General features: G+C 42.7%; 1 protein-coding gene across 9 annotated transcripts in view; it reads right to left on the reverse strand.

Annotated features, from left to right (window-relative positions):
• The window catches only part of ARHGEF28 (Rho guanine nucleotide exchange factor 28), a 273,307-nt gene that overhangs the window by 18,144 nt on the left and 228,057 nt on the right, over positions 1 to 27,106 (reverse strand). For 7 of the 9 annotated variants that reach the window (XM_070517954.1, XM_070517955.1, XM_070517951.1 and 4 more), the window contains 6 exons: positions 21,842 to 21,973; positions 18,605 to 18,705; positions 15,640 to 15,678; positions 15,499 to 15,546; positions 10,768 to 11,253; positions 9,370 to 9,670 (listed from right to left, as the gene is read on the reverse strand). In XM_070517954.1, the coding sequence (XP_070374055.1) occupies positions 9,370 to 9,670; positions 10,768 to 11,253; positions 15,499 to 15,546; positions 15,640 to 15,678; positions 18,605 to 18,705; positions 21,842 to 21,973 (1,107 nt within the window). Of the gene's footprint in view, positions 1 to 5,697; positions 5,868 to 9,369; positions 9,671 to 10,767; positions 11,254 to 15,498; positions 15,547 to 15,639; positions 15,679 to 18,604; positions 18,716 to 21,839; positions 21,974 to 27,106 lie in introns of those variants that run through there. The other 2 variants (XM_070517950.1, XM_070517956.1) reach the window with 2 other exon arrangements.

The raw sequence follows: 27,106 nt of genomic DNA on the forward strand, positions 1-27,106 counted from the left end.
AGCATCATTCCTTACAAAATAGCTTCAATTCACCGGAGAAGCAGAGTCTCCTGGATTTCTGGAAGATGGTCCAAATATTCTCTATTTAATCCAAACATCCAGCATGTCATGTTTTAGGAAGAAAAAGCTGTAGTGTAATGATATTTGCACAAAGAGAGCTATGGAAAAGAGTCACCATGAAAAGAATTAAATTTTGCACAGTCTCACTGTGAAATTGTTCAGCAAAGGGTTCAGAGTCCTATCCTGCATAACTGGAACCTTTCTATGAACGCATTTTTCCTTAGGTAGATGTTCAAACCAAGCATTAACATTTCGAATTAAATTGAATTAATATCTCACCCAGAAAGAGAATGGATACGCCGGCCCCTTATTCAAGGAAAGTCAACAGCCATTTATCACGGCAAATTAACATCTCCACAGATCAAAACTCAGGCCCAGGCTTATTTATTATCTGAGCAGAAGTCTGAGCAGAACAACCAGACAAGCCTTCTCCCCCTGGGCAGCTGTGTCTGTGAATTGACCAGCAGAGAACGCATAGGTGCCTCAGTCAGTCAGTCAGTCAGTCTGGGGTAAAAAAGCAAAAGGATATATTTCTTAAGATGCCACCACACTTAATTTTAAGATTGGTATGATAAGTATGTGATCTTTCAAGCAATATTTTAAGTAGACAAGTAGAAGTAGAAGGCCGTGCCAGGAAAATTGGTTCACGTTCTAGGAGTGAATTTAACTAAACAAATACTAATCATTTTCCCTGGGGAGATACACTGGACTGTTAAATAGGATTTAGCAGAAGAAAAAGGGTTTGAGAAAGTGTTTCATTGATGTTGAGCTCGCTACCCATGTTTAATTCACTGGTGTTCGAGCTACTTTATGGTTAAAAGAGAAATACTCCAGTGAACAGATAGGTTGATTGTTACTGATAAAACAATTAAATGCTAAGTTGTTTATGTGCCATCTTCCTAAAATTATAGTGATCGATTCATTTCTACTTGTTTAGAACAAGTTACAGCTTTTTCTGGAGAACACATTGTAACTTTTTCTGTTTTCATTTGCTATCCGTGGACATATGGGGCTGTACGTACAATGTTCTACACGGAACGGCAACTCATAGAAAGATAACGTCTAGAGATGTACAAAGAGGACCCCTGTCAAACTGATGACTAGGACTGTATATTAGTAAACAAATTTATTTCAATATTAATGAGGAAGAAAAGTTGGTAATTGTCAAAGTCTGCTACCTAGAATCCAGTAAGGTATGAAGGGCAAACCACCCGGGAGTTACCCTGACATTTTAAGAGGGCCATCAAACACTCGCTCGTCTTACAAAAGTTTTGAAACTCACTCAATCCAGTTGGCCAGGCTGAGGCACGTGTCCAGCCTGTGTCCCCCAACCACCACCCCTCCTCATAGCTTGGCCATCTCTTCTCGACCTCTTTCAAAGCCTCAGTAAAGAGTCAAGCTATGGGGCTCAAGCTCATATTTTCTTTCACTTCTGCTAAAGAGTGTGGACCTTGACTCTTGACTCATGTCATCAATAACTATCAAATATTCATTGTATGCCAATCACTGAGTTTGGTGCTTGTGATAGAGCAATTAACAAAGGAGACACACATAGTTCTCCACTCCCACGAAGCTTATTCTACAATGGGGCAGACGGACGTGACAAATTATTACACATGTAATTAATTCAAGTTATGATAAGTGCTCATGAGAAGCATGTCCTGTGATTCTGAACCTTGATTTTTATCAGCTTATCCAGGACTAACAAGGAAAAATTGATTCAGGATAACCTAACTCAAAAAGAGATGAAGGTCATAAACCAGAACACAATTTTTAAGTTAAAAGTGGGAAATGGTTTAAACTGCAATACTCCTGTTGGCTCTTCTCAACCTTTTCCTTCTGGTAGGAAAGCTTATGCAGGGAACCCAAGTACGACTAGAAGTTTTCCCGGGGACGTACTTATGTGATACACCCAATGAAGGTTAGATGGGCTGTAGATACAGGAGCACTACATCCCAAATTGAGATGTTCAGTCTTGTTAAGAATTTCTTGCTTCTGAAAACACGGTTGACTGATCTAACTTCTTCCTTCATACGAGGAACGAGGGGAAGCAAGATGCTCTGCTCTCAGGACTTCCTTCTGAGGGCAGTTCTGCGATAGACTAAGGACAGACGCCCCCTCTTAGCCCAACACAGGAGGCAGTCACCCTTTATGTCCTAAAACATCTCGGTTCTACTGACACTTTTCATTTTTATCAGCAGGCCACTCCTGAATCACCCTTAGAATGAACTATTTCCAGAAGGTTGGAAGAAAGCTGATGTTCATTGGATCCCAGGAACATTCTAGGCATTTTTTGTTGTTTTTTTTTTATAGTTCTGGTAACACTTTCTTCCTTTTTGTAGAGATGGGGAATTAAGGCTTAGGAATCACGCAGCTATGGGAGCCCGAGGCAGCGTCAGAGCTGCGATTCTCCAACAGCGAGCCCAGCCCGCCAGGTCGGCGCCTGTGTGGGGACAGGGCTCAGGCTAGCTGCTTTGGGATCACCTAAGGGGAACGTTAGATCCGCAACTTGGCCCAGCCCTGCCGAATCGGAATCTCTGACTGGAGGAACTCACACTTCCATTGCATCCTCCAGGAAACCCTTCTGCACAGCCAGCCACAGTAACCGTGGTTCTAGCAACCAATGCCACCCCTGGCGTCCTACTTCTCATCAGCTTCATATTAGAGGGTGGTCCTCCCCAACATCATCACAGGATTCAGGGGAAAAATCTCTCCAAGTTTTAAGCCATTGGCCTTAAAGTCCATCCAGTACATTTGACTACATCTTTCTAAATTCATCTTTTCACCGAGACTGAATGAAAAGTAAAAGAGAAAACTTGCCTTACTTGAAAAACAGAGACAGTAACCGTTGTCTCACAAGATTGTCACAAAGAACAAATGAGTGAATTCAAATGGGTTTCTGAATGGCATGAAGCGCCATATAATTATTACACTATTAATTCACAAAGGGGAATTAATTGGGATGAAATTTTCAAACCAGGAGGACTATAACCTCCTCAATTTGAGCAGAGAAAAAAAAGAAAGTAGATCGTCTGTTTTTGATAAAGTTTTACTGGAGCACAACTAATCTCATTCTTCACACATTGTCCATGGCTGCTTTTGAGCTACCACGGCAGAGCTGGCTATGTGACAAAGACCTGATGGCCCAAAGAGACTAAAATATTCACTATATGGACCCTTTAAGGAAAAGTTTGCCACCCACTGAACCCGATGGTCGTGTTCTTCCCAGGCAAAGCTGAGACAGCAGTCCTCAGCTGAGCACTGCGCAGTTTAAGCAAGCCCTAAAATGGGATCTCCGTGCTTGGCTGGGCACCGGGGTGAAGGAGTCTGTCCCTGGACTCTGATACGTGAAAGGGCGATGCTTCCCTCACCAGTTTTGAATTGTTGTCCTTCGAGTCACTGAGACGATAGGAGCACGCCTTATCCATCCCGTATGTCTGGTACATAAAAGGTTACAAATCTCCCTTCCAAACTCTTTATTGCCTCAAGAATAAAGCCACACTCTACTAAAGGTCAAACATGCGGCCCGTGGACTACACATATGTGCATATGTGCACGTATGTACATGTTTTTTTCATGTGTTAAGCTAAGGACGACCCTTGGCCAGGCCTCACCTCTGGAACCATTCATACTGACTAGACTCAAACTTCAGCAGTTTGTCCAAACCAAACTGGAACCCAGGGTGGGGACAGATAGGCAGTCCCATGGCGGGCTGGCTGGCTGGCTGCCTCTGAATCCACCCACCCGCTGGTTCTGCTCTCCTGGACTCCCTTCACGGAGGCGGGATGGCCCTGGCCCAGTTGGCTCACACAGCCAACCAGCCCCTGGAGGACCACGCAGTCAGGGTGTTGGCAGCCAGCACTCGTGGCTCACCAGGGTCTACAGGCAAATGGCACGTTTCCCTCTCCTGGTACAAAATCTGCAGAAGGCTACAGTCAATCAGCTACATTTGTCAGTGAGAAAGATTAAAATGAAGCAATATTATGGTTTTCTTTAAAATGTTGCCCAAAGTGATAGTCAAGATTCTAGAAGAAAGATAAAGCGTTGCCCAACGATTTCCCAATTTTGACCTCTTCAAACGCCCACAGACACCTCTGGAGAATAGTTTCTATTATAACGAATCTCGTCAATCCTTCAGCTTTGGTTCCATTTAGCAATCCAAAATAAAGGCATCTGACACCCTCCCAAGCACAGAGAGCTCAGAATTCCCAAAGCTCCTTACTTAAGGCCTAGTCTTAGAAGTACGGCCATTCTAATGAATCTACAGACTCAATGATTTCTTGCCTAATTTCTAGGTGTTAACAAACGCTTGACCACAGATGTCTATACCCATAAGTATATACAGATATTTATCACAATTTTACTGTTACGAAATTTTTTTTGACAAAGTTCCATTCACTAACCAAGTTCAAAAAGCTCACAATGTAGTTAAAAGATAGCTCAACTTTGGTGCATTTAAAAAAAATTAAAGCTTTCATGACACCTACAAATATTACAATGAGAAAAATAACCATTTCATCCTGTGTTAAGGGCTGAATTATGTCCCCCGCCCAACCCCCCAATTCATATATTGAAGGCCCAACCCCCATTACCTCAAAATGCATTTGAAGAGAGAGCCTTCAAAGAGGTAATTAGGTGAGGTCATGAGGTGGGCTCCAACCCAGCAGGACTGGTGTCCCGTGAGAGGATGACCTTAGGACACAGCATGCACGGGGAAGACCCTGTGAAGACACAGGGAGAAGGCGCTGCTCTAGAAGCCTGGGACAGAGGCCTCAGAAAAACCAACTCTGCCCACCCCGCAAAGTGGGACGTCCAGCCTCCGGAACCGCAAGGAAATGCATTCCTGGGGTTTAAGTCATCCAGCCTGTGGCACTTAATTACAGCAGCCCTAGTAAACGGGTACATCCCCCTTTTCAAAAATACACCTTTGTCTTTGAAGTTTATAGTGTATAAAGCCAGTTTCGGTTTTATGAGAAATTGCCTCAAGGTCTTTGGCAAAACATCTTTCCATACAGATCACACAAATAAAAAGCCCATTTCTGAATTATGGAATATTTTTAAAACATTAGAAATTATTATTTTTTTTATTATTTTTTTTTTTTGCTGAGGAGGATTGGCCCTGAGCTAACGTGTCACCAATCTTCCTCTTTTTGCTTGAGGAAGATTGTCCCTGAGCTTACATCTGTGCCAGTCTTCTTCTGTTTTGTATATGGGACGCTGCCACAGTGTGGCTTGATGAGTGGTGTGCAGGTCTGCACCCAAATTCTGAACCTGTGAACTCCAGGCGTCTGAAGCAGAGCACACAAACTCAACCACTACACCACCAGGCCAGGCCCATATACTCACTTCTTAAAGACTGTTACTTAAATACTAACTGCAGCATGGCTTTTTATTTGAAATTTTTCTATTTTCTTTCCATATGTAAAAAACATGTCATTGAAAGTTTCACACAGCTGTATTTTTTTTTTTTAAAAAAAAAACATTGCCAAGATGAAATATTCTCAATATAATGCTTTGAATTTTGAAAATATTTTGAAGAGCATCACATTCTAGTATATAGTAAAGGGGAACACTTTTTTGGAATCCAAACTTAATAAAGTTATTATTTTTTTTCCAATATCTACATGACTAACACGTAAAATTTGACTCGATTTAAATTGTATCAAATGCGTGGTGAAGCCATGATGCTTTAACATAGTGAAGAGGAACTTTTTTTGTAACCTGTAAATATTGAGGTCCAGATAAAAATATACCTGAAAAGGGAGACGAAGATTTCAGACTAATTTTCACACCATCAAGTGTTTTCTCTGTGGATTAATGAAAAAGGCAATTATAAACTAATACGTGCATTGAATAAATAGTTCTAGAATTCTAAAGCCAGGAGAAAACAATAGTCAAGAGAATAAAGAGCTTTTTGCTTATTTTGCCTTTAAGAAGAGTAATCCAGTTGAGTGCTTCGTGGGGCCAACTACAGAGCAGTTGTCCTGCAGGGACTATATTGTTCAAGGGAATTCAAATTTTCTGTAGTCTTGTCCAGTGTCCCTCAGAGGAGCACAGATTAAGTTCTTAAACCATCTCTCCCATTATAAATAAAATCAAATACCAATTTGGATTTAATGTTCAAACATCCAAGAACTCTGTCCATGAAACAACTTCTAGCACTGGAGAGTAAAGTTCTTTAAAATGTGACCTTAAAAATATTTACAAGAACATGAGGCTCTTATTAGGCAAGAGTAGAAAAACAAGCTGTCCTTACGAAAGTGTGTCTTACGGGAAAAAAGTGAAGCTAATAGTTATTTATGATATCTGAAGATGCGCGGAACCCATGCAGGCACTGGCCACTGCAATACAAAAGATTTAGAAATACTTCCCAATGGTGATATTAAAAAGGGAGGGAAGGGAAGAAACAGCAACAACAATAACAAAAAACTGGCGCTTAATCATGAACCTCCCACCAGGCATTACAACAGGATTTATTCTATTTCTACTTCAAAGTTTTAAAAAGTACAGTTCAAAACAGCTTTCTAGAAATTAACAATGTACAGTGCAATGGTGAAGAGCATGGGCTCCAGAGCCAGCCTTCCCTGGTTCCATCTCTGGCTTTGCTATTTACTAGCTGTGTGACCTTGGACCAGTCACTGAACCTCTCTGGACCTCAGTTTCCCCTCTCACACAGAGCTAAGAACAGAACCATCTCAGTGGGTTGTTGTATTAAGTGAGGTTCTCCATGTAAAACCTTAGCACAGTGCTTGAAATTTGGTAAGCGTCCTACAATTGCTGGTGGCAGTGGCAGTGGTAGGGCAATCCAAAAACCAGTTACATCCAGAGTGGAATACAGTGTCTGGTGAAGCTGGGCTGAACAAACCAATGAAAAGTCCAATCTAGGTGACATCCAAACACAGTCAGAGTTTTGTTTAGACGCGATTTTCCCCATCTGGCTTACTGTGCCAGAAATCCACATTTCCACTGAGCTGAGTGGGTCCTATGTACCCAGCACCAGACCAGACAAAGGAGCAAACCATTCTTTAAGGAGTCGCCTGAGGATGAGATCTTCAGCACAGCATTAAAGAAACAGGTTAAGTGCACATTTAACAAAAACACCAGCCAGGAACATTAGAAGCACCTTTGTTAGCAAAATATTGTGAGCCATGGGGTCTTGGTAGTGGTCACTGATGACCACTGACCCAAAGATTCAGCAGCAAAATGTGAAAGCAGAAGACACTGACACTGCTCTGACCTTGATTCCAGCACATGGACAGTCCTCCTTTCCCCCGGCACGGCCTGTGCCTGCTTCTCCCAGCGCAGCGCAGCCCCCCAGAGCATGGGTGGGGAGCGCAGGCAGGCCAGCGAAGACCACCATCAGAGGCTTGCTTTGTGCTACTTTCGATTCTAAGAGCTGTGAAAGCTCCTGAGCTGTTCGAACAATTTTATCTGGCCCTGACAACACTCTTAAGAACATATTTCCAATTTTCATGCCACTTCCCTATCACCCCTAATCTCCTTCTTTTCTCTCCTCCAGAAACTGCTTATCACGCTTAAGTAAACAAATATAAATAGGGTCTTCTGACTAGTTGCAAAACTCTGCTGCTTAACAGCACACACTGCATTTCTGATCTAATCCCTCACATGCGCCAGGATGCTCCTGAGGGATTTAGGCCCAAGGTGACTCTGCTCTCTTCCGCCCATGTCCTGGGTATCCTTGGCCTCCACTGGACACACAACACCTGAAGCGTAAGCGCATCCCCTCAGCATCTCCCTGACCAGCCCCATTGCCCTACATGTGGAGAGACTGACCGTGTCCATAATCACTGTTTGTTTCCTCAGTACGTTTTCTGTCTCCTGCGAGTGTGCTGCCAAATGCTTAGCAGCTTTCTACTTTGAAGCACAAGTCAATAGAAAAAGATGGGAGATATACAGAAAGTCAGAGAAATACCTCTTTTAAACAAAAGCTGAATGTGGTTTAACTCAAACTGAGTTTTGGAATTACACCAAAGCCAGTGTGCAAAACCACACTGACAAAAACACATCAAGTGCTATAAATAGCAGCTTAATGCATCAACACAGCCGAGCAGCACGTTCCTAGAAACAGCATTCTGCATTCTGCACGGGCTCTCTGGAGCACTAAAGCTGCAAGATAACACATTCAAGGGGTTACATTTTCTAAGTTCTGCCTATTTTTTAATCCCAAGGAACTATTTCATTATATATTCTTTTCTATTTAAAGGATATTTGAAATGATACTTAGAGAACTATTTCATTCTCTCCCATATGCTGACAAGAAATAGGAATGTTACAGCAGTGACTAAAAAATGTAAAGAATTATCCACTAGGAAGAATCGACAACTTCTGGATGAGTAATAAAACAACTTTGAGGTGGTGTTGGAATTATTACTCTCTAACTTGGAGAAGCTGAATACCTCCAAAACTTGTCATTGCTGAAAATTATCCTCCTGACAAACCAAGAATGTATATCAGGATGGGAACAAATCGGTACCCAGTCTGAGGCTCCCCACACTGCTGCTTGGTTTACGTTTCTGAAACACTTTGCTGTCAGTGATTTATTTCCCATCCCTGTGGCCAGCCATTTATTTATTCTATTGCATGCCATCTGTTTTTTGGTAGAGAGGTTTCAAGTTCTTCCCGTTCCCTACCTCATATCCCACAGAAGACAATTTATAATAGACGAAGGCTTCAATCACTTGGATTCACGTGGAGCTGGTAACTCGAGCTGCCTTTCATTTATATTCGGCAGATGTTTTAATGGGATTAGCAAATTGTGTTATTATGAGGTACTTACGGAGACACAACACCTTTTTGACAATGACAAATGATGTTAGCAGTTTCATTTGGGGTGTTTGACAGCAGTACAGAAGATTTCACCAGTGTTAGAGGAAATTGCCCCAATGGACAATGAAGTCCTGCCACAAACCCTGTCCACGTCCACTAGTCCCGAGAGGCCCCGAGTATGTGTGTCAGGATGCAGGAGGGGCTACGGTGAGGAATAAATATCAAGTTGCTCCACTTTCAAGGGAAGGTTATCATTTAGCCCACAAACCCCAGAGCCTGCCTGGTTCTCACATCTTGCTGGCACCCTCTAAGCCCTCTGCCCAGGGTCCAGCTCGTCCAGGTACCGACAGGCGAGGACCCCAGTCTTCCCCAAAGAAAGGTTTATGCCACAAACTTCAGCACATCAGCACCAATTTATTCCCATTCTAGGGCCCACTTTGATTCACACTAAAGGAGAGCCAACCGTTCAGAGAAAGAGCTTCTTGTTGAAACTATCCAGATGACATTTAAAGTATTAATTACCATTTTTACAAGAATCCTTGCTGCTTGGGTGGAGAGGGGGTATCTGATGACAGGACCCAGTGGCTGTCCACAGTTCATGGTTGACATCCGAGGGCTGAGAAACGTCCGTCTTGAGGTCTACTTGGTTCTTTCTAGTCCTTACCAAATCAGAGTTAGATATATTTGGGAGGTAAGTGGCATCCTGAAGGATATCTGATGGAGTTGGTTCGTTGAAAGTGTTAAGTGACATTTGCACTAAAGCTTCATTGATGAAGAATGAATTTTCATGACATAAACTCTCAGATTGATTAAGTTCCATTACCTGTGTAAGAAAGTACAGAAAAAGATACAATAATTTCTCCATCAATTTGTGCAAGTTTCATAAAGTATTCATTCCTAATAGAATTTAGCAATCAAAATTTTAATAAGAGTGAAGTCGAGAAGAACATTACCTTTGACTCCCTCCTCCCTCCCCTTTAAATGAGCGAGTAACGCACAGCACATCTTCAGACAAAAGGACCAGCAGTAGTGCTCTCTGCTGTTACCGTGTTTCCACTGCGAGAGAGCAGCATTTTCACATTTGCCAAATAAAAAAGTTGCAAATATTCATGTATACCAAGGTATTTGTAATAAACATAACTTATGTAATTACATAATTACATAAATATAATTTAGCCAACTTGAAAGGAAAATCAGATGCAACATAGATCTTTCTTGTAAGCTTATCAACTTTTATGACCTCATGCACGATCAATAAAAAGCATGTGTGTGCACATAGCACAGAAGAGTAAACTCCTGGGGTGAATGGAAATGTCAAGGATGCATAGAGAGGATGCAAATGGAACAGAGAATCTTCTGAAAGGTTTTCTCCCGCCCAGTCATTAATTAGTATGCTCATGTTAACTATTATTAGTGAAATGGATTTTGAATTTACTATGTCAAATTTACAAAAAAAGAAGCAGCTTGGAATAACAGTAGTATTAGACTTGCTAAATCCAGCAAGTGTAATGCACATTAATAGCTAACTGATCCACCAAAAGGTGCATCTTGTGCAGAACTGAAGACTGGGTCCCACACAGAGGCCCTTCAGCTGCAGGAAGGACGTGTGTTCATGGTGAGCGCGCCTGGGGACAGAGCTGCCTGACCGGACAGCTCAACTCCGCGTTTCCTCTCGGGTAACAGCGGCTCAGACTACCACAGGCCTGTGATCCAACAGGACCTAGGCCTTTCAAATGCCCATATTTCAAGTCGAGATGCATATGCACTGTCTCTGAGAGTTCCCAGCCCCTGCCACCTATACATCAGGTAATGCTTGTGAGCCTTTGCACAAGCAGTGGAAACAGACAGGGAGGACGGTGACGGAGCCTGCCTCTGCGAAGCTGCCTCACACGCCACTTCCACGAGCACGGAAGACCCTACCTCCGTACTTCCCGGAGAAAATGCCGCGGGAAGGCTGCTCTGCCGGCTGTGTTTCCAGCTGCACAGCAGGCTCTGCTGGGCCTGCATCCTCTCACGCTCCCTCTCCACCAGGCGCTGGCCCGCCCTCAGCCGCTCCAGGTTCTGCTGGTACTCCTGGAGCTGCTGGTCCAGCTCCCCGCGGTTCCTCAGCAGCAGCTCCTCCTGTGACTGGCACTCCCTCTCGCGCTCCTGCAGCCAGCTGGCCTTGGCCTCCTGCTCCCGCTGCTGCTGGTCGCACCTGCGGTGCCAGCGCTGCTGGTCCTGCTGGAACTGATGCTGGAGCTTGTGGATGTTGGCCAGCTCCTCACGCTGCTTCTCCAGGCTGCGGCACTTCTCCTGGTCCTGAAAGGCGCTGCCTCGGAGACAGGGGCCGGGGGCCGGGCTCTCCTGCTGCTGGAGAACCAGCCTGTGGATCTCAATGTGACTGTCCTGAATGGTCAGGGCGGCCTGTCAGAGCAGAGAGGAAAGGATAAAGGCTTCCACATCATTTGCACTTTGGGTCGGAACTACCTCCAAATACAAAAAACATGACCAAATTATTTTCTCCTAATGTTTCTGTCCTTTTCCTAAGTTACATACTAAGACCAACTCTGGCACTTCAAATAGGCTTGTCTCTGTCTCCTAGTATGACCTGGGATTTATGACGTGGGAATTCCTACACAAAAGAAAGAAAGCACAAAAGCAATGTTCATGCCCTCTTTTGGAAATGTGGTTTGTTGCTGGTTGTTGGATAATATTTAAACAAGTCTTTTGAAGATGACTTCAGAACGTAAATTCACAAGACTACATTCCTGTTCCATGCCTCATTCTCTTTCTGAGGTGGCTCCAGTCAATTCATGAGAATTTAAGAATCTATGCAAATCTGGTAGTATCCTTTATTTGTATCCAAAGCCAGAAATTACTTAAGCTACATTACATACATGAAGACGTAGAAATGAAAGTCAACCACTTGGAGACTTCTGGTAAATAATCTTCTTATAATCTGATACCCAAGAACAGCCGTTAACATCACCTTTTGGAGATATGTAACATGTGAAGCTAGTCTCATTATTGTTATTTCTTTGTCTTATCGCAGGAAGGTCATGCATAAAACACCAAGCTGAAACTCATTTGTTTAATAGATCGCTAACAGGAGGCTGGAATGATTAAGGGAACGTAGATATTTCTAAAGCCCAGAGGACATTACCAACCAGATTAAAAAAATATTTTGAGTTACGGTATCTGCCTATGAAAAGTTTGGCAGCATCACGGGAAATAATTGCCAAGATTTGGCAGGATTCCACAAAACCAAAAAAAGTCGCTGTGAATGCCCTCGGAAGCTTTTAATTTTAAAAGTTCCCATTTAAAGTGCAAAGCAGCATAGAAGGGACAAATTGAAAATGGCCACATACCGGGTGTGTGTGTGTGTTTTGACTCATTATGAGAAATTATTACTCTCCTAGGGATAAACTCACATTTCTTTTTCCTAAGAATTTTTAAAACTGCCCATGTAATAGATGCTGAGAAGATGAGGATTTGACCATTAGTTCTTTGTTAGATCAGCATTTTCCTATACTTTTGAAGGATAAAGAACTAAGATGTATTTTAAATTGGTGCTTCTTTTAGAATAAGAATCAAAAATGTATTCACTGGGACCTTTTGAAATAAAATTAATGTTCTCAAATTTTAAAAATAATTTTAAAAATTTCAAATTCACATGAATATTTGAATAATATCTTTTAGAAGTTATTGTAAAGAGAACAATGATTATCAACGAGAATAGGCATTAACTACTTTGATCTCTAAAATATGAAATAATAAACCATTCAGGACCCAGAGGTCCCAGCTCGGGCAAATTGTGGATTGCACATCACCATTTAGTTCTAACAAATCCTAAGGGAGTCAGTGTAGTAAAACTAACAAACAAAAATTCAATATTTTATATGTCAAAACTACAGTAGGCAATGCTGTCTCATGTAAGAGTTAGTTAGCCTAATTAGGTGCTACCATGAAGTATTCTTCACATCTACTCAACATTTGGGATAAGACCATCTCTTCTGTAGCACGGAGGTGGAGTCTGAAGACTGGATATCCGTTTTCACACTTAAAGTTCACATTTATATTTAGGATGAGAACAGCACTTGCTCTTCAAGTTTAGGGAAATTTCCAATTCACTCTCTCTTAACTTTTCTTTGCTGGAATAATTCTATGTCCTTTCCTTTCTGCCTTGACCATACGTCATCTCTAACTCTGCTCTCCTAATACAGGGGGGATCAAATTTCAATGTCCAACCGATTCAAAAATGCTCATGCAAAAACCTCAATCATGCACGAGAGATGCAGCTTCAAAAGAGACGACTGTGGCGTGAACAGAAATCTTTCAGAGCCCACATCCTTAGACCTGCTCAAGACCTTTGCATAGGAGAGCCCACTACAGAATTTGATCTTTCCTGTATTGCTTCAAGCCGATGTGCGGCAAAAATTAGGTCATTTAGGTGACCGGCTTTTCTGAATCTTGACTCCACATAGGGCTGCAGTCAAGGTCGAAAGGAAGTGACTTCATGAGAGTTTTCATCAGGCAGCACAAGCCCAGATTCTCAACACTTTCATCTCCCAAAAGTTAACAAACTAGACTCAAACTATACCCCTTCTCAGTTAGAAAAAGAAAGACTATTTGTCCACCTGATTAATCCGTCTCTAAGAACACGGAGCCCAGACCAGCATATCTAACGGCATTCCCACTAATTCTTGAAGACAAGACTGCTTACTATCGTCACTATTATTTATCACATTTTCAGAAGTTCTAGCCAAAGCAGTAAGCCAAGAAAATGAAACTGATATAACTACTGAAGAATAGCCATAATACTGTTATTTTCAAATTTTTACTTTCTATCTGGAATACTTGAAAGAATCAACAGGAAAACTATTAAAACAAAAAATAAAATTCGATGAGTTGTCTAGTTACAAAATAAACATATAAAATAAAAATATTTATTTACGTCAGCAACCACCATTGGAGAAACATAATGAAAAAAAATTCCATTCTTAACAGAAACAAAGAGAAAAATATCTATGAATAAACTTAGCCAAAAAAAAAAAAAATTCGTACAGTACCTATGTGAAGACTATTACAAAGCACTCCAGCAGAACATAAAATAAGAGATAACTAACAACATGCATTATTGCAAAAGTGCCAATTCTCCCCAGTTTAATTCATAAATATAAAGAGATTTTAAACGTGTTGGTAGAAGGTAATAAACTTGTCAGAGTGATTCAAAAGCTCTTACGAAAGAACATACAGATGAGCACAGAAAAACAGTAAAAGGAGACCAGCACTGTCATCTATTCAAACGTAATGCAAACCTTTAATAGTTAAGACAGCGGAACTACAGCAAGAGTAGGCAGACGATCGCTAGGACGTAAGAGAAAGAAGTCTCAACGCCGTCGAAGCATAAACAAGAAAACATCAAATGTGGCATGCCTGTACATTTTTTCTGGTGAAAACTTAAAGTCAGACAACTTTATTTCCCTTTAAGATTCAGCAGGTAAAGATATGAAGTATGAATGGCTAACAAACCAGTAGGAAAAGCAAGTTTAATCTCAACAATAATCAAAAAAATGCAAATTAAGATAATCAGATGCCTTGAGCCATTTTCAAATTAAGGACAAGTAGAGCGGGATATTGGTTATTTTGGCAATATCTAATAAAACCTAATTATCCTAAGGAAACACTCAGATATGTTCAGAGATTAGTGTACAAGGATATCTGTTAGAGTGTTAACACAAAAGTATAAACTATGAGGAATTGGATAAATTCCAAAGACTTGAACATTATACAACCATTAAAAATTGTGCTATACAATAAGCACTTACGATACCGAATGGCACGTGTTGCGAGAGCACATACAAAACAGATGTAAACGCTGGAGGGTACACTCCAGCACAACAACAGTCATTCTCTCTGTGGACTCACAAATTGTTTTATTTACTTGCATTTTCAAATTTTTCTACAATGTGTTTACCATATAAACATTGCTTGTATACCATTTTAAAATATTTTTTAATCCATAAATTAAGCAATTGGATATATTCGGCCTTTCTTGTGCATGGCCTAAGGGATCATCCAACCCTATAATCCCACAGGCAAGCTCGATTTCTGCCTGTCTTCCTTTGGAAGACAGTGAGCCGCCTATTGTGGGCTCTGTGGGCCGTTTGCCTGTGTGTGCTCAGGCCTTAGCACAGCGCCCTGCACGGAGAGGGCAGGCAACAGACATCAGGTGGATGAACAAACCCAGGAACGAAGGAGCATATGAATTGTTTAACTGCTCCCAAGGCCTAAGGCCACATGTGGAAGTGAAAAGTTTAGGTGTGAATTTAAGTTTTCACCAGAAAATGTGAAGTCATGCTACACTCACCTAAGAGTTTCACTGTAAACTTCAAGCCAGATCATATTCATCAATATTTTTTAAAGATATGAACTGTTTTATGGTTTCAGAGAAGAATGGTGTAAAAAGCAGTGGTGTCGCCCTGTGATCACAAAACCAGGGGCAAGTTCAACGCGTCAAGCTGAGCAAGGCCTGGGGGGCTGGCATCGCTTTAAGATCATTCACTACCTCTCAAAGGCTCTCAGTTTTAAGGTCTGGGAGTCATCAAATAAAGCGAATTGCATTAAGAGAAACATTCACGAGGTCAAAATTTAGAGCAGCACAGTTACCTGAAGGCTGTACAAGAGACGGGTTAGATTCTGTATCGCTTGTATAATCTGAAAAACAAGATCCTAAGCGTCAAAGTCTTGCAAAAGCATTCATAATCCTCACATAGAGGATGACGATATATTTAAGTGTGCAGAACTCACCTCCGACTGTGAAGAACCTGGAAAACTTCTATATTCCACCTAAAATACATAAAAACATAAGAAAATGAATAATCACGCTACTTTGGAAAGCTACACTGTAGTGTTCCAAAATGTGTGACCTTGGGTAAAACACTGCACTCTCTCTCAGCTCTTCCAGGGTGACTGTCCCCTCCGGAAATCAAAGCCTGTACAATCAAGCAATCACTTGATAAGAGCACCCCCTCCCACCCAGTGCAAACTCAGTATTTGAGATGCATGGCAACCTTTCACCTAATGGTCCCTTAAAACAACAAGGGATGGGGTAAGGAAGCGCGGCTGACTCTCCACAAGTGACGTGTTTACCTTGCGCAAACCACACTGTAAACTCTTTGTGCCCAGGCTGCAGTCGTCTCGGGCCAGGCTGGCTGTCTGAATCCTGGAGGCCACATTTGGATGCTAGAGAACATCATGCTTGGCCTCGAGCTCCCTATCTCCATGTTTGAGATTCACAAAGCCAAAACAGCCAGTGGCTGGGAGAAGAAACCAGACCCAGAGACGGCCGCAAGGGGAACATTTAGCTGGCCGCTCCAGATCGCAGCTCTCAGAGCTCACTGGAGCCGTCTGTGGCTGCCTTAGTAGAAGCACCATCAGCAGAGGCCATGAACGAGGCTGCATAAGGCCGTCTGCTCCTGGGGGATGGGGTCTCTCTACCACACACATTACAGGCACAAGTGGGTAGTGAGGGTTTCCAGTTTCCAGAACTGAATTGACCATTTGTTCTTCATTTATTGTCTGTCTTCTCCCACTAGGATGTCAGCCAGTGGGTAGCAGGATTTCACGTGTGTGGTCGATGCCATATGCAAGCCTAAGAAGGACGCCTGGCATGAAATGGATGCTCCCCCTCCATTCTACAAATATTGAGCACCCAGCGTGCACTCCACTCCTTACACTACAGGAGGTCATCCGACTCCTTGACCTCCAGGAGCCCACAGGCTCCCCTGTACCGCTGGCTCTTGTCTGGGCCGCTTTAAGTTGAAACCACGAGGAACAGTCAGCTGTGGTCATGTTACCAGGTAACTTTGGGCTTGTTGTTAAATTCAGTCAGTTCAGGCTGTTGATGCCAGGATGTGACAGCCCCAGCTCTTCCTCCCGCCCCCTCTCCCCCTGCCCGCCTATGAGAGATTTCATCACCAAGCAGCACCTCTCACAGGGCAAGGACAAGGATGGAAAAGGAGACGAAGTTTAGAGGCATCAGATCCAGTGCCTGACCCTCTGGAAGAGAGTGTGGCTCAGACGCACATTCTGTAGCCAGCTGTGGAGCTCTCTCTGCTCTTCTGGTTCTGACTTTGCTCCACACTCCACTGCTTTTGTAAGAAGATCATATGGTATAGAATTTCTACATTCTATAAAAATTAGGAACATGGAAATGAGTCAGATTATGCTACACGCGGTTACTTATTCCCAAGAACCACTAGGTTAGATGCAAGACAGAAATTGTTAACCTCATTTTTTTTTAACGGAGTTGGTCTGCCACCTTGTGGTGACAGTGCACAGCTGCAGTTGGTGATTTACACACAGTATTTTGCCGTTTGGGTTACAAATTAATTTTTTTAGAAACGTTTTTTAAAATCTTACCTTATTAAGAAAGCTAATTTAAAAATATCCATTATACACTTTTCAAAAGTGTGATTTTGAGTGATCCTACCCCATACATCAGTTCATGCAGTTTCTCCAAATGCCTCATTAGTGGCACAATTCTCCAGGGGGGCTCACCTGCAGGACCCCAGACACTCAGTGGCACTTACCTGTGACTGAGTCACGGAGGGAAAGCCTGCAGGGCGGGAGCCACCACAGCTTTCCACCCAAGAGAAACTGTCACTAACTGACCCTCCCTCCCTACTTCCCTCTCATAATATAAAAGCAGTGGGAAGCCACAAATTTATGAGCGAAGTCTCCACTGGAAGGGGTGGAGAGCAGGAGCGTTTAAGGAAGAAGTTAGGAAGCTTACAGTCGGGATAAGTGGAGCAAAATGTTTCATTCCTAGTTTCATTTTGGCCTATGAAGTTTAAAAAAGAAAAACATTAAATCACAGCCATCTTTTCTATGGATTTAAAAAAAATTTTTGGATTTGGTTTCTCAGTCGTATGTAATATATACAAAATGTATGTCAAATGTTACATACATAAAGACCTGATGTGTCATTTTTCCACATTAACACATACTGGCCTCTGGTAACAAACCTACTCCGATTTTAGATAAAACTAAACTCTTGAGCCCCAGACAATCGTGGGGAGGCCCCCTCACCACCTCTCAGAATCACATCCTCATTTCTTCTCTGACAGCCTGGTTTCATTTGAACAGGAAGCTTCACACATTTAATTTTTAAAAGACAGCGTTGTAACTATGTGTATCATACCTCGAAAGAGAAGAGGCATTTTGAACACTGTGCCCCAAGCAAAAGTTGGTCAGGTTGATTAAAAGTCTATCACAAAAATGTAGGTGACAGTTTGGGTGGTGACAGAAAGCAATCTGAAAGGAGAGGAAGGTAAGAGAAAGCGAAAGAAGCAAGAATATTCCAGAGTCAAAATTATTTCTGCCACTTTAGTGCCACCTGGCTGCATAAGGGCCCCGATGCCGGGACCACCTGTCAGCCAAGAGCTGCCAGATGTTATGGGTGAAAAGCCAGAGGTTTGCAGCGTGGACAGTGAAAGAGAGGCCAGACGGAAGAGCGCAGACACACCAGTCAACGTTCGAGTTTTCAATCTTTTTAATCACTTTTCAATTATTTCTTTGTTTACACCCACACGATATAGGAAGAGCAGGAACAGTTAAAGAAGAAGTAAGTTGGAAAGTTTAAATATGAATATTGAAATTGAGGACAATTCAGAAAACACTTTTACATGACTCACTGGACAGACCAAGATCTGGGGTTATTTTGTTACACACAGTGACTGGCGCCATTTACTAACAAGTCAGTTCACAATACCTTCTCCCCTGCATCAGAGACCGCCAAGTCGGTTCCCACACCCTGGGTCCCGGGATCCACATCCCAGCAGCCTCTTCCTCCTGTCCCTTCTGTGACTAGTGCTGGAAGCGCACCATCGAGACAGAAACAAAAAGGACATCATCAAACAGTAGCCAGGTCTGGGTTCTTTTGTACACAGTTGACACTTTTCCAAATAAGAACCATCACAAAATCACACGTATCGAATACTCTCATGCAATGTGCAGAAAGAGGGCAGAGCCACGCACAGCCCCTGCCCTCAGGGAGCTTCCACACTAATGGGTACCCAACTGATGCACGGAATCAGTTACCGCCCGTCTTTTTATTTTTCTTTCTGTGTATGGAGAGGTTCACGTGACGGGAGTGGTACCGAAAAGGTGGATTCTACACCTCACTTTCAGTTAATAGAAGAAAACACCTGGGGAGGGTGCGGCTGGGAACAGGCCCTGCAGGAGACGCGAGGACGGGCAGGCCCAGCTCTAAGGAGAGAGGCCTGTGAAAGGCTCCCTCGGGGCTGGCGCAAGAGCCACAGACCATACAAGGTCCGGGAGGAAGGAGGAGCCCAGTGACAAGAGGGAACATCTTCCTGAGTTAACGCCGCATGAAGCTGCAGTCACACAGATGGAGGCACCCTCCTTGTCTCCAAGTCACTTTGTTTTTTTGGGTTTTTTAAAACAATTTCCAGGTGTGCTTTTTTCTTTGATTCTTGCTTATGTTCTAAATTCACAAATACTGTAAATACTGTATATTTAACCTACGAAAACACAGAAATATTTCTAGTCCAGAAATATTTTTAACTACCAAATACAGATTTCACTCCAGCCATTAAATCTCTGTTGGTGGGAGTTTCTTTTTTTACCCATGTGAACTTAGTTAAAACTTATACTATGCTTATCTTATATGGACTGAAAGTATACTTTGCAAAGCCCTTTCACACCCAGAATTTCACTGGAATCACACCCAACCAGATCCTCATGAAATAGATATTCACTTTGCGACACTGTCTGTAAAGTTTTTTCCCAGCGCCATCTTTAAATGAGAGTCCTCTGGGACTCCAAAGGCTTCTTCCACTACAAAGCAGTTTTTGTTTAAGCAGAAACTGCTTCAAATTACATCAGCTAAAAATTAAGTTCATTTTGCCCAAGCGAGTCAATGCTTACAGTGAAGGGACATTTTATAGAGATTCTTCTGTCAGCCAAAAAATGGTTTTACTCTTGGATATTATTCTTAACTCTTAGAGAGATGCCAAAGGCATTACCAAAGAATTAGCCATTCTGTCTCTCTCAGTCCCTCTTAGAAATGAGGAGCATCAAGTGGGGAAAGAAGCTGATGGTGAGCCAAACGAAGGCAGAAGAATGAGACGAGATCAGGCCCTCTGTTCCCGTATTCAAGTTTAGAGTGGATGAGAGGGTCTCCAGACTTTTATAGGGAGTAGCAAACACTCATCCACCTGATTGAATATACTGAGGACTAAAATAGAGGGCTTGCTTAGTCTATAGCCTCAGACAGACATGGGTCTGACTCAGAAGGAACAGGCCTCAAAGCCAAACACAGAATGGGCCCATTCAGTTACTGACCCTCACGTAGGAAGAGTACTGTGCCCTCGCCAGCTTCATAAAGAGAATCAAACCCTTGTGGCCCCGTGTCGCGATGCAGCCCGGAACTGAATGGGTCTTCGGGGACAGGACCCTGCCGACCTGGCCCTGCTCCTCCTCTACATGAATCCGGATATCAGGCACTGTAAATGGCCTCCCAATGGTTCTGCAGACATCATGGGTGTGCCCTGTGAACTCTCCCAAGTCACGGGAGATGTGGACACAGACAGCGAGAACCGTCCTCGCCTGGTCTGAGGGAGGGAAGGTGCGGCACGAGCCCTGAGCAGCTGCAGCAGCGAGTGGAGCTGTCCAGCTGTCCCCGGGGTGGGCTGAGAGCAGCAGACCCCTGGTGTATTTTTAGACAGAACTTCCTCAATGGCATAATGAGGTTCTTCTTTAACAAGGAAATACCCGGGGCAGTAAAACTCCCCTGACGAATGTGAGCTGTGTTGAAATGAAAAGCATATGTGCACATTCTGAAATAGAAACCAGGATTAGATAAAGCAGAACTTGAGAGGGGAATGTAATTATTGGTATTGGTAAAAAAAAAAAAAAAGTATAGCATTTAAAACTGTTCTGCTTCCATATATGTTAATTAACCAAGGGATGTTGTCAAAGAAATACTAAGACAATATAAGTGGAAGTGAGGTTTTTAACACCTGAACATAACGAAAAATATATTCTTTATGCTCTTATCTCAGAGACTTTTAGAGAATTAAATATTTAGCTTACAACTATACATATAACCATATAATTAGGCTCCGAGAAATTACCTAAATCAATTCTCTACATTCTATTTTTTTGTAATTTAAAATATTGAAACAGTGTTTTAATAAATGTATTCTGTCCCAAACTAATGTGTATGACGACATCAACCAAGAGTCTCTTGGCACTTCTGCATTTAAGCACCAACACGTGTGTGAACATATGTATATGGGATTCTGGTTCTCTGAGTTATATTCCCCTGTGGACACATTAAGAGATGAGATGAAATAAAGGCCTTATTCTCTAATGAGCTGCAGGGATCCTTTATCAGAAAACCAAAAAAGTTTAGTTTTTTTTTTTGTTTTTTTAAAGATTGGCACCTGAGCTAACAACTGTTGCCAATCTTTCTTTTCCCCTGCTTTTTTCTCCCCAAATCCCCCCAGTATATAGTTGTATATTTTTTTTAGTTGTGGGTCCTCCTAGTTGTGGCATGTGGGACGCCACCTCCCCGTGGCCTGACGAGAGGTGCCATGTCTGCGCCCAGGATCCGAACCAGTGAAACCCTGGGCTGACGAAGCGGAGTGCACGAACTTAACCACGAGGCCACGAGGCCAGCCCCAGAAGTTTTTTCCAAACTATATTCATTAAGTCCTATCAAAAACGAGGCAGGGCAGGGGAAGGTGCAGAGCCAGGCTGGTAACAGGGCAGTGTAACCCACCAACTCTTGCTTAAGTCCTTCACCTTGGGACGCCACTTGGAAAGTAGGCTAGCATGTTTATGCTCAAGTTTTTTCTAATTTAAAAAAAAAGACTAAGTCCCCTCCAAATAGGGACAGAGCTGTTGCCGTCACCTCCTGGAACCACTACATGCTCCAAGGCTTGTGTTCAGGCTCACTGCAAAGGCCTGTAACTTCACTTACAAGCAGTAGGCAATCCTGGCACGTCCTGAGAACTGAGCGAATCCGTCAAGGCAGCTTCTCCACAACCTTCCTCAGATGATGGACATGCATCGCCCATCTGCGAGGCCTTCACTGCAACTTGTAGGCTCTCAGCTAAGAAGAAAACAAAGGTAAATTAAAAAACAAACATATATACAGTCTAATCTAGACCAGAAGTTGGCAAACTGTATTTGACCTGAGTCTGTTTTTATATGGCCTAGGAGCTAAAAATGGTTTCACATTTTTAAAGGGTTGTTAAAATACGCACGTACACACGCACACAGAGACTGTATGTGGCCTGCAAAGCCTAAAGTATTTACCATCCCACCTTTTACAGGAAAAGTTTGCCAACCTGCAATCTAGACCAATACTTTTAGCATCATTTTATGATAGAGAATTCAATAAAAAAACAAACTCATTGTATAAAAATCTCAAATGCAACTATTAGTACATTAGTTGGCTGACAAGCTCCCTGGTAATTCAACTAATTTAAATATGATATCCAGCCTTAGGATTTTAAAACTTGCTATTCAGAAAATACTAGCTATTCTTCAAAAGAGTATTTTCCCAAATGTGCCTTAAAAAATACAGATTCCCGGGAGTGACATCACCATCATGGCAGAGTGAGGTGTTCCCTTTGTCTCTCCCCTCTAAGTTACAACTAAATGGACATGTATCAACCAGCAGAGGATTCCCTGCACAGCACAACAGGATGCCTGGCAGACCCTCGCAGCCATACATCTGAAGGCGGGTGGACTACATGCCTGGGGAGCAGCAGAACCAGGTGAGTGGACCCCTCCCCCTCCCTGGGAGCAGCAATCCAGGTCACGGGTCCTTACATAGAGGCTGGCACAACTGTAGGAGGAGGGAGGGGCAGCCTGGCCTGCGCCCAGATGCTTTTGGAGTGGTGACCTGGCCAGCAGAAGAGCCCACCCTGTCATGGTGGCCCCGCCTGTGGGAACACTCCTTACCAAGTGATGGCAGCTCAGTCCCAAAGAGGGAGCCCTGCCCACCAAGTGCAATGGCTCAGCTAAGCCACCTGCAAGCACAGAGTCAGTCTGTGTGGGAAAGAAAGTGCCTCTCCCCTCCCACCTAGCACAGCAGCTCAGCCAGGCCCCTGCCAAGCACAGTGGCCCCACCAGCACAAGAGCATCCTGTCGTGGAGCACAGAGGACCCACTTGTGCATGCATGCATGACCCCCCAAGCAACTGTGGCTAGGCCGCACAAATGCAGAACAGCCCTACTGACACAACTCCCAGCAGATGGGGCGGGATCAGAAAACACAGCTCCTGCTCCCCTCCCCAGATGTGGCAGGTGGAATCTGTGACCTGATCCACAAAAGTGCCAGCAAAGGGTCACAACACCATGAAGAACTACAGTAACACTTCAGAGCAGAAGGAAAATGACAACTCTCCAGAAACCAAGCCTGAACGCACAGAAATTTACAAGCTAAATGACAGAATTCAAAACAGTTGTCATAAAGAAACTCAACAAATGACAGGAAAACGCAGACAGTTCAATGAGCTCAGGAATAAAATTAATGAGCAGAAGGAACATTTCACCAAAGAGACAGAAGTGCTGAAAAAAAAAACCTCAAACAAATTCTGGATATGAAGAACACAATTAATGAGGCAGAAAATAATCTAGAAACCATAAAAAAAACAGAGCTGACTTTATGGAGGACAGAATTAGTGATTTACAGGATAGGACTATAGAAATGCCTCAGGTGGGGGAGGAGAAAGAACTAAGATTTTTTTTAAAATGAAGAAATTCTTCAAGAAATATCTGACTCAATTAGGAAAAGCAACATAAGGATTATGAGTATTCCAGAGGGAGAAGAGAGGTAGAAGGGAGCAGAGAGCCTGCTCAAAGAAATAATAGATGAGAACTTCCCAAACCTGGGAAAGGAACTGGACTTACAACTACATGAAGACAATAGAACTCCTAATTACTTCAATGCAAAAAGACCTTCTCCAAGGCATATAATAGTAAAACTGGCAAAAGTCAATGATAAAGAAAAAATATTAAGAGCAGTAAGGCAGAAGAAAATAATCTACAAAGGAGCCTCTATCAGGCTTTCAGTGGATTTCTCAGCAGAAACCTTACAGGCTAGGAGAGAATGGAATGATATATTCACAATACTGAAAAACAAAAACTTTCAGCCAAGAATTCTCTATCCAGCAAAAGGATCCTTCAGATACAATGGAGAAATAAAAGCTTTCCCAGATAAACAAAAGCTGAGGGAGTTCATCGCCACTAGACGCCTGCCCCTCCCCCCAAGAAATGCTGAAGGATACCCTCTTACCTGAAAGAAAAAGGCAAAGGTTTACAAAGCTTTCACCAAGGAGATAGACAGACAGACAAAATTAGAAAACTGCAGCTCTCTATCAGAACAGGTCAGCAAACAATTATAACATAAAAGATAAAGGGAAGAAATGCATAAAAAATAACTGTAAACACTTCAATTTAGTCACAAACTCACAAAACAGAATAACTTGTGACAATAACTCAGAAGAAGAAGGGGAAAGGAATGGAACCTGCTTAGGCTAATGGAGATAAGAGGCTATCGGAAAATGGACTGTCTCATCTACAAGATCTTGTATCCAAACCTCATTGTAACCAGTAAAAAAGAAAAATCAGAGCAGAGCCACAATTCATTAATAAAGAGAAGACCATCACAGAAAACCAACAAACTGAAATGGTAGTCAGAAATACAAGGGAAGAGAAACAATGGAAATAGAACAACCAGAAAACAAGAAATAAAATGCCAGTATTAAGCCCTCATTTGTCAATAATCACTCTAAATGTAAATAGATTGAACTCCTCAATTGAAAGACACACAGTGGCTGGATGGATTAGAAAATAAGACCCAACAGTATGCTGCCTCCAGGAAACACACCTCAGCTCTAAAGACAAACACAGGCTCAGAGTGAAGAGATGGAAGATGATACTCCAAGCTAACAGCAAACAAAAGAAAGCAGGTATTGCCATATTTATATAAGACAAAGTAGACTTCAAGATAAAAAAGACAATGAGAAACAAAGAGGGGCAGTATATAATGATAAAAAGGACATCCCACCAAGAGGACATAACACTTATGAATATATATGCACCTAACACAGGGGCACGAAAGCACATAAAGCAACTATTAACAGACCTAAAGGGAGATATTAACAACAACACAACAATAATAGGGGACCTCAACACCCCACTTACATCAATGGACAGATCATCCAGACAGAAAATCAACAAGGAAGTAGTGGTATTAAATGAAACACTAGATCAGGTGAACTTAATAGATATGCACAGAACATTCCATCCAGAAACAGCAGAATACACATTCTCCTAAAGTGCACATGGAGCATTCTCAAGGTAGACCATATGTTTGAAAACAAGGCAAGCCTCAATAAATTTAAGAAGATTGAAATCATATCAAGAAGCATCTTTTCCAACCACAAATGCTATGAAACTAGAACTCAATCACAAGAAAAAACCTAGGAAAGACACAAATATGTGGAGACTAAACAACATGCTACTGAACAACCAATGAAGAAATCAAAGGAGAAATAAAAAAATACCTGGAGACAAATGAAAATGAAAACACAACATACCGACTCTTATGGGGGGGAAGGGCAAAAGAAGTAAAGGGGCATATATGTATTAAAAAAAAAAATACAGACTCGCAGTCCTCACCGTAGATCTACTGGTTCAGATTCTCCAGGAAAGAAAACAAAGGATTCGCATTTTAAAGAGGCACCAAAGGCTACTCATAGGATCTGGTGAGATTGGGAAACATTACATCAAGAAAGCGAAGTTTTTATTTACAATAAAAGGTTTTCAACTAGCATGTGGAATAGTATAATTTTGAGGACCTTACAAATATTTCTAAACCCCTCTGTCCAATGATTCAATTCAGTCAACACTCACTGAGCACCCGCTGAGCCCTAATGACCAGTGGGCATTTGATAACTAATAAGGAGAGTTGCAGCTTGGAGAAGGAAAGAGACACAACTAACCACGCCACTAGATAGCATGCGATCAGTACCAAGTTCCATCATCCAGGCATCCAGTAGCACAGCAGAGCCAGCAGGATTAGGAAAACTTGCTTAAAGGAGATGAAACCTGAGCAGGACCTTGAGCAGATGGAGTTCAAGAGGCCGAGACAGAAGAGGAGAGAGGAGTGAAGAAAAGCAGTGCAGTAGAACAAAGACCTCGGCAGGCAGATGATTCAAGGTGCGTAAATGAACGGTCTTTCCCCCCAAAGATAAGTCCCTCACTCTGATAAGAATTCCTGCTGTCTCTGCAGCGATGTGTTGTCAATCAATGGTGGGGCTGGATCATCTCGCCTGCAGATCGGGCAGTACTTCAACTGCCCTGAATTCTCTTGAGTGGCTGGGTCCACTGCTGCGCCCCAGCTCCCCCACCACATGGAAGCCCAGAGGAATCCAAGCAGATGGACCAAAACAGGGCTCCAGTGACAGTTTTGGTGGGGGAGAAAGTGAAAGCCACCAGCTAAAATTGAGAGTGGGTGACTTATTCAATAAAGAGGTCATCAAGGATAATGAGAGGGTCACCCGTTCTTGTCGACCTGTTTGAAAGTCCTTGGAGCTTTATTTCTAAAATACGTCTTGCATCTGTCCACTTCTCTCTCCTGCCTCTGCGCACAGTCCTGGTCTAGGCCAAGGCTCCAACATCTCCCCTCAGCTTCTGTGATGGCTTCCTAACAGTCTCCAGGCAAACTGGTCTCCTTGCATCTGTTCCTCATTCAGCAGCCAACATTTTTTTCAAGATGGAAATAAGATTATGCCACACCCATGATTAAAAGCTTCCATCACTTTCCATCAGTTTTGGGAAAAAAAATTTTTTTTTCTTAACCACGGCCTATAAAGACCCGGCCCCTATCCACCCCGTGGCCATCTCGCCTGACTCCTGCCAGCGTCGTCTTCCTTCTCTCCTTGGACACACCAAGCTCATTCCAGATGCGGGGGCTCTGCACGCACTTTCTCCCTGCCCAGGAATGGTCCCCCTCAGAGCTCCAAACACCTGGCTGCTTCTATCTTTCAGTTCTCATTGCAAAACATAATCTCCTCATAGAGGTCTTCCCTGGCCTCTCTGAAGCAAAGCCTTCACCTCATCCCAAACCCATTATCTTATTTTCTTGTGACTTCTGAGATGCTCTTGCCTCCTTGTGTACCGTCCATCTTCCCCATTGGAAGACTTCATGAAAGCATTACTGCCTCCTTAGC

This window comes from Equus asinus, chromosome 9 (assembly GCF_041296235.1).
Source record: "Equus asinus isolate D_3611 breed Donkey chromosome 9, EquAss-T2T_v2, whole genome shotgun sequence".
Classification (NCBI taxonomy): Eukaryota; Metazoa; Chordata; class Mammalia; order Perissodactyla; family Equidae; genus Equus; species Equus asinus.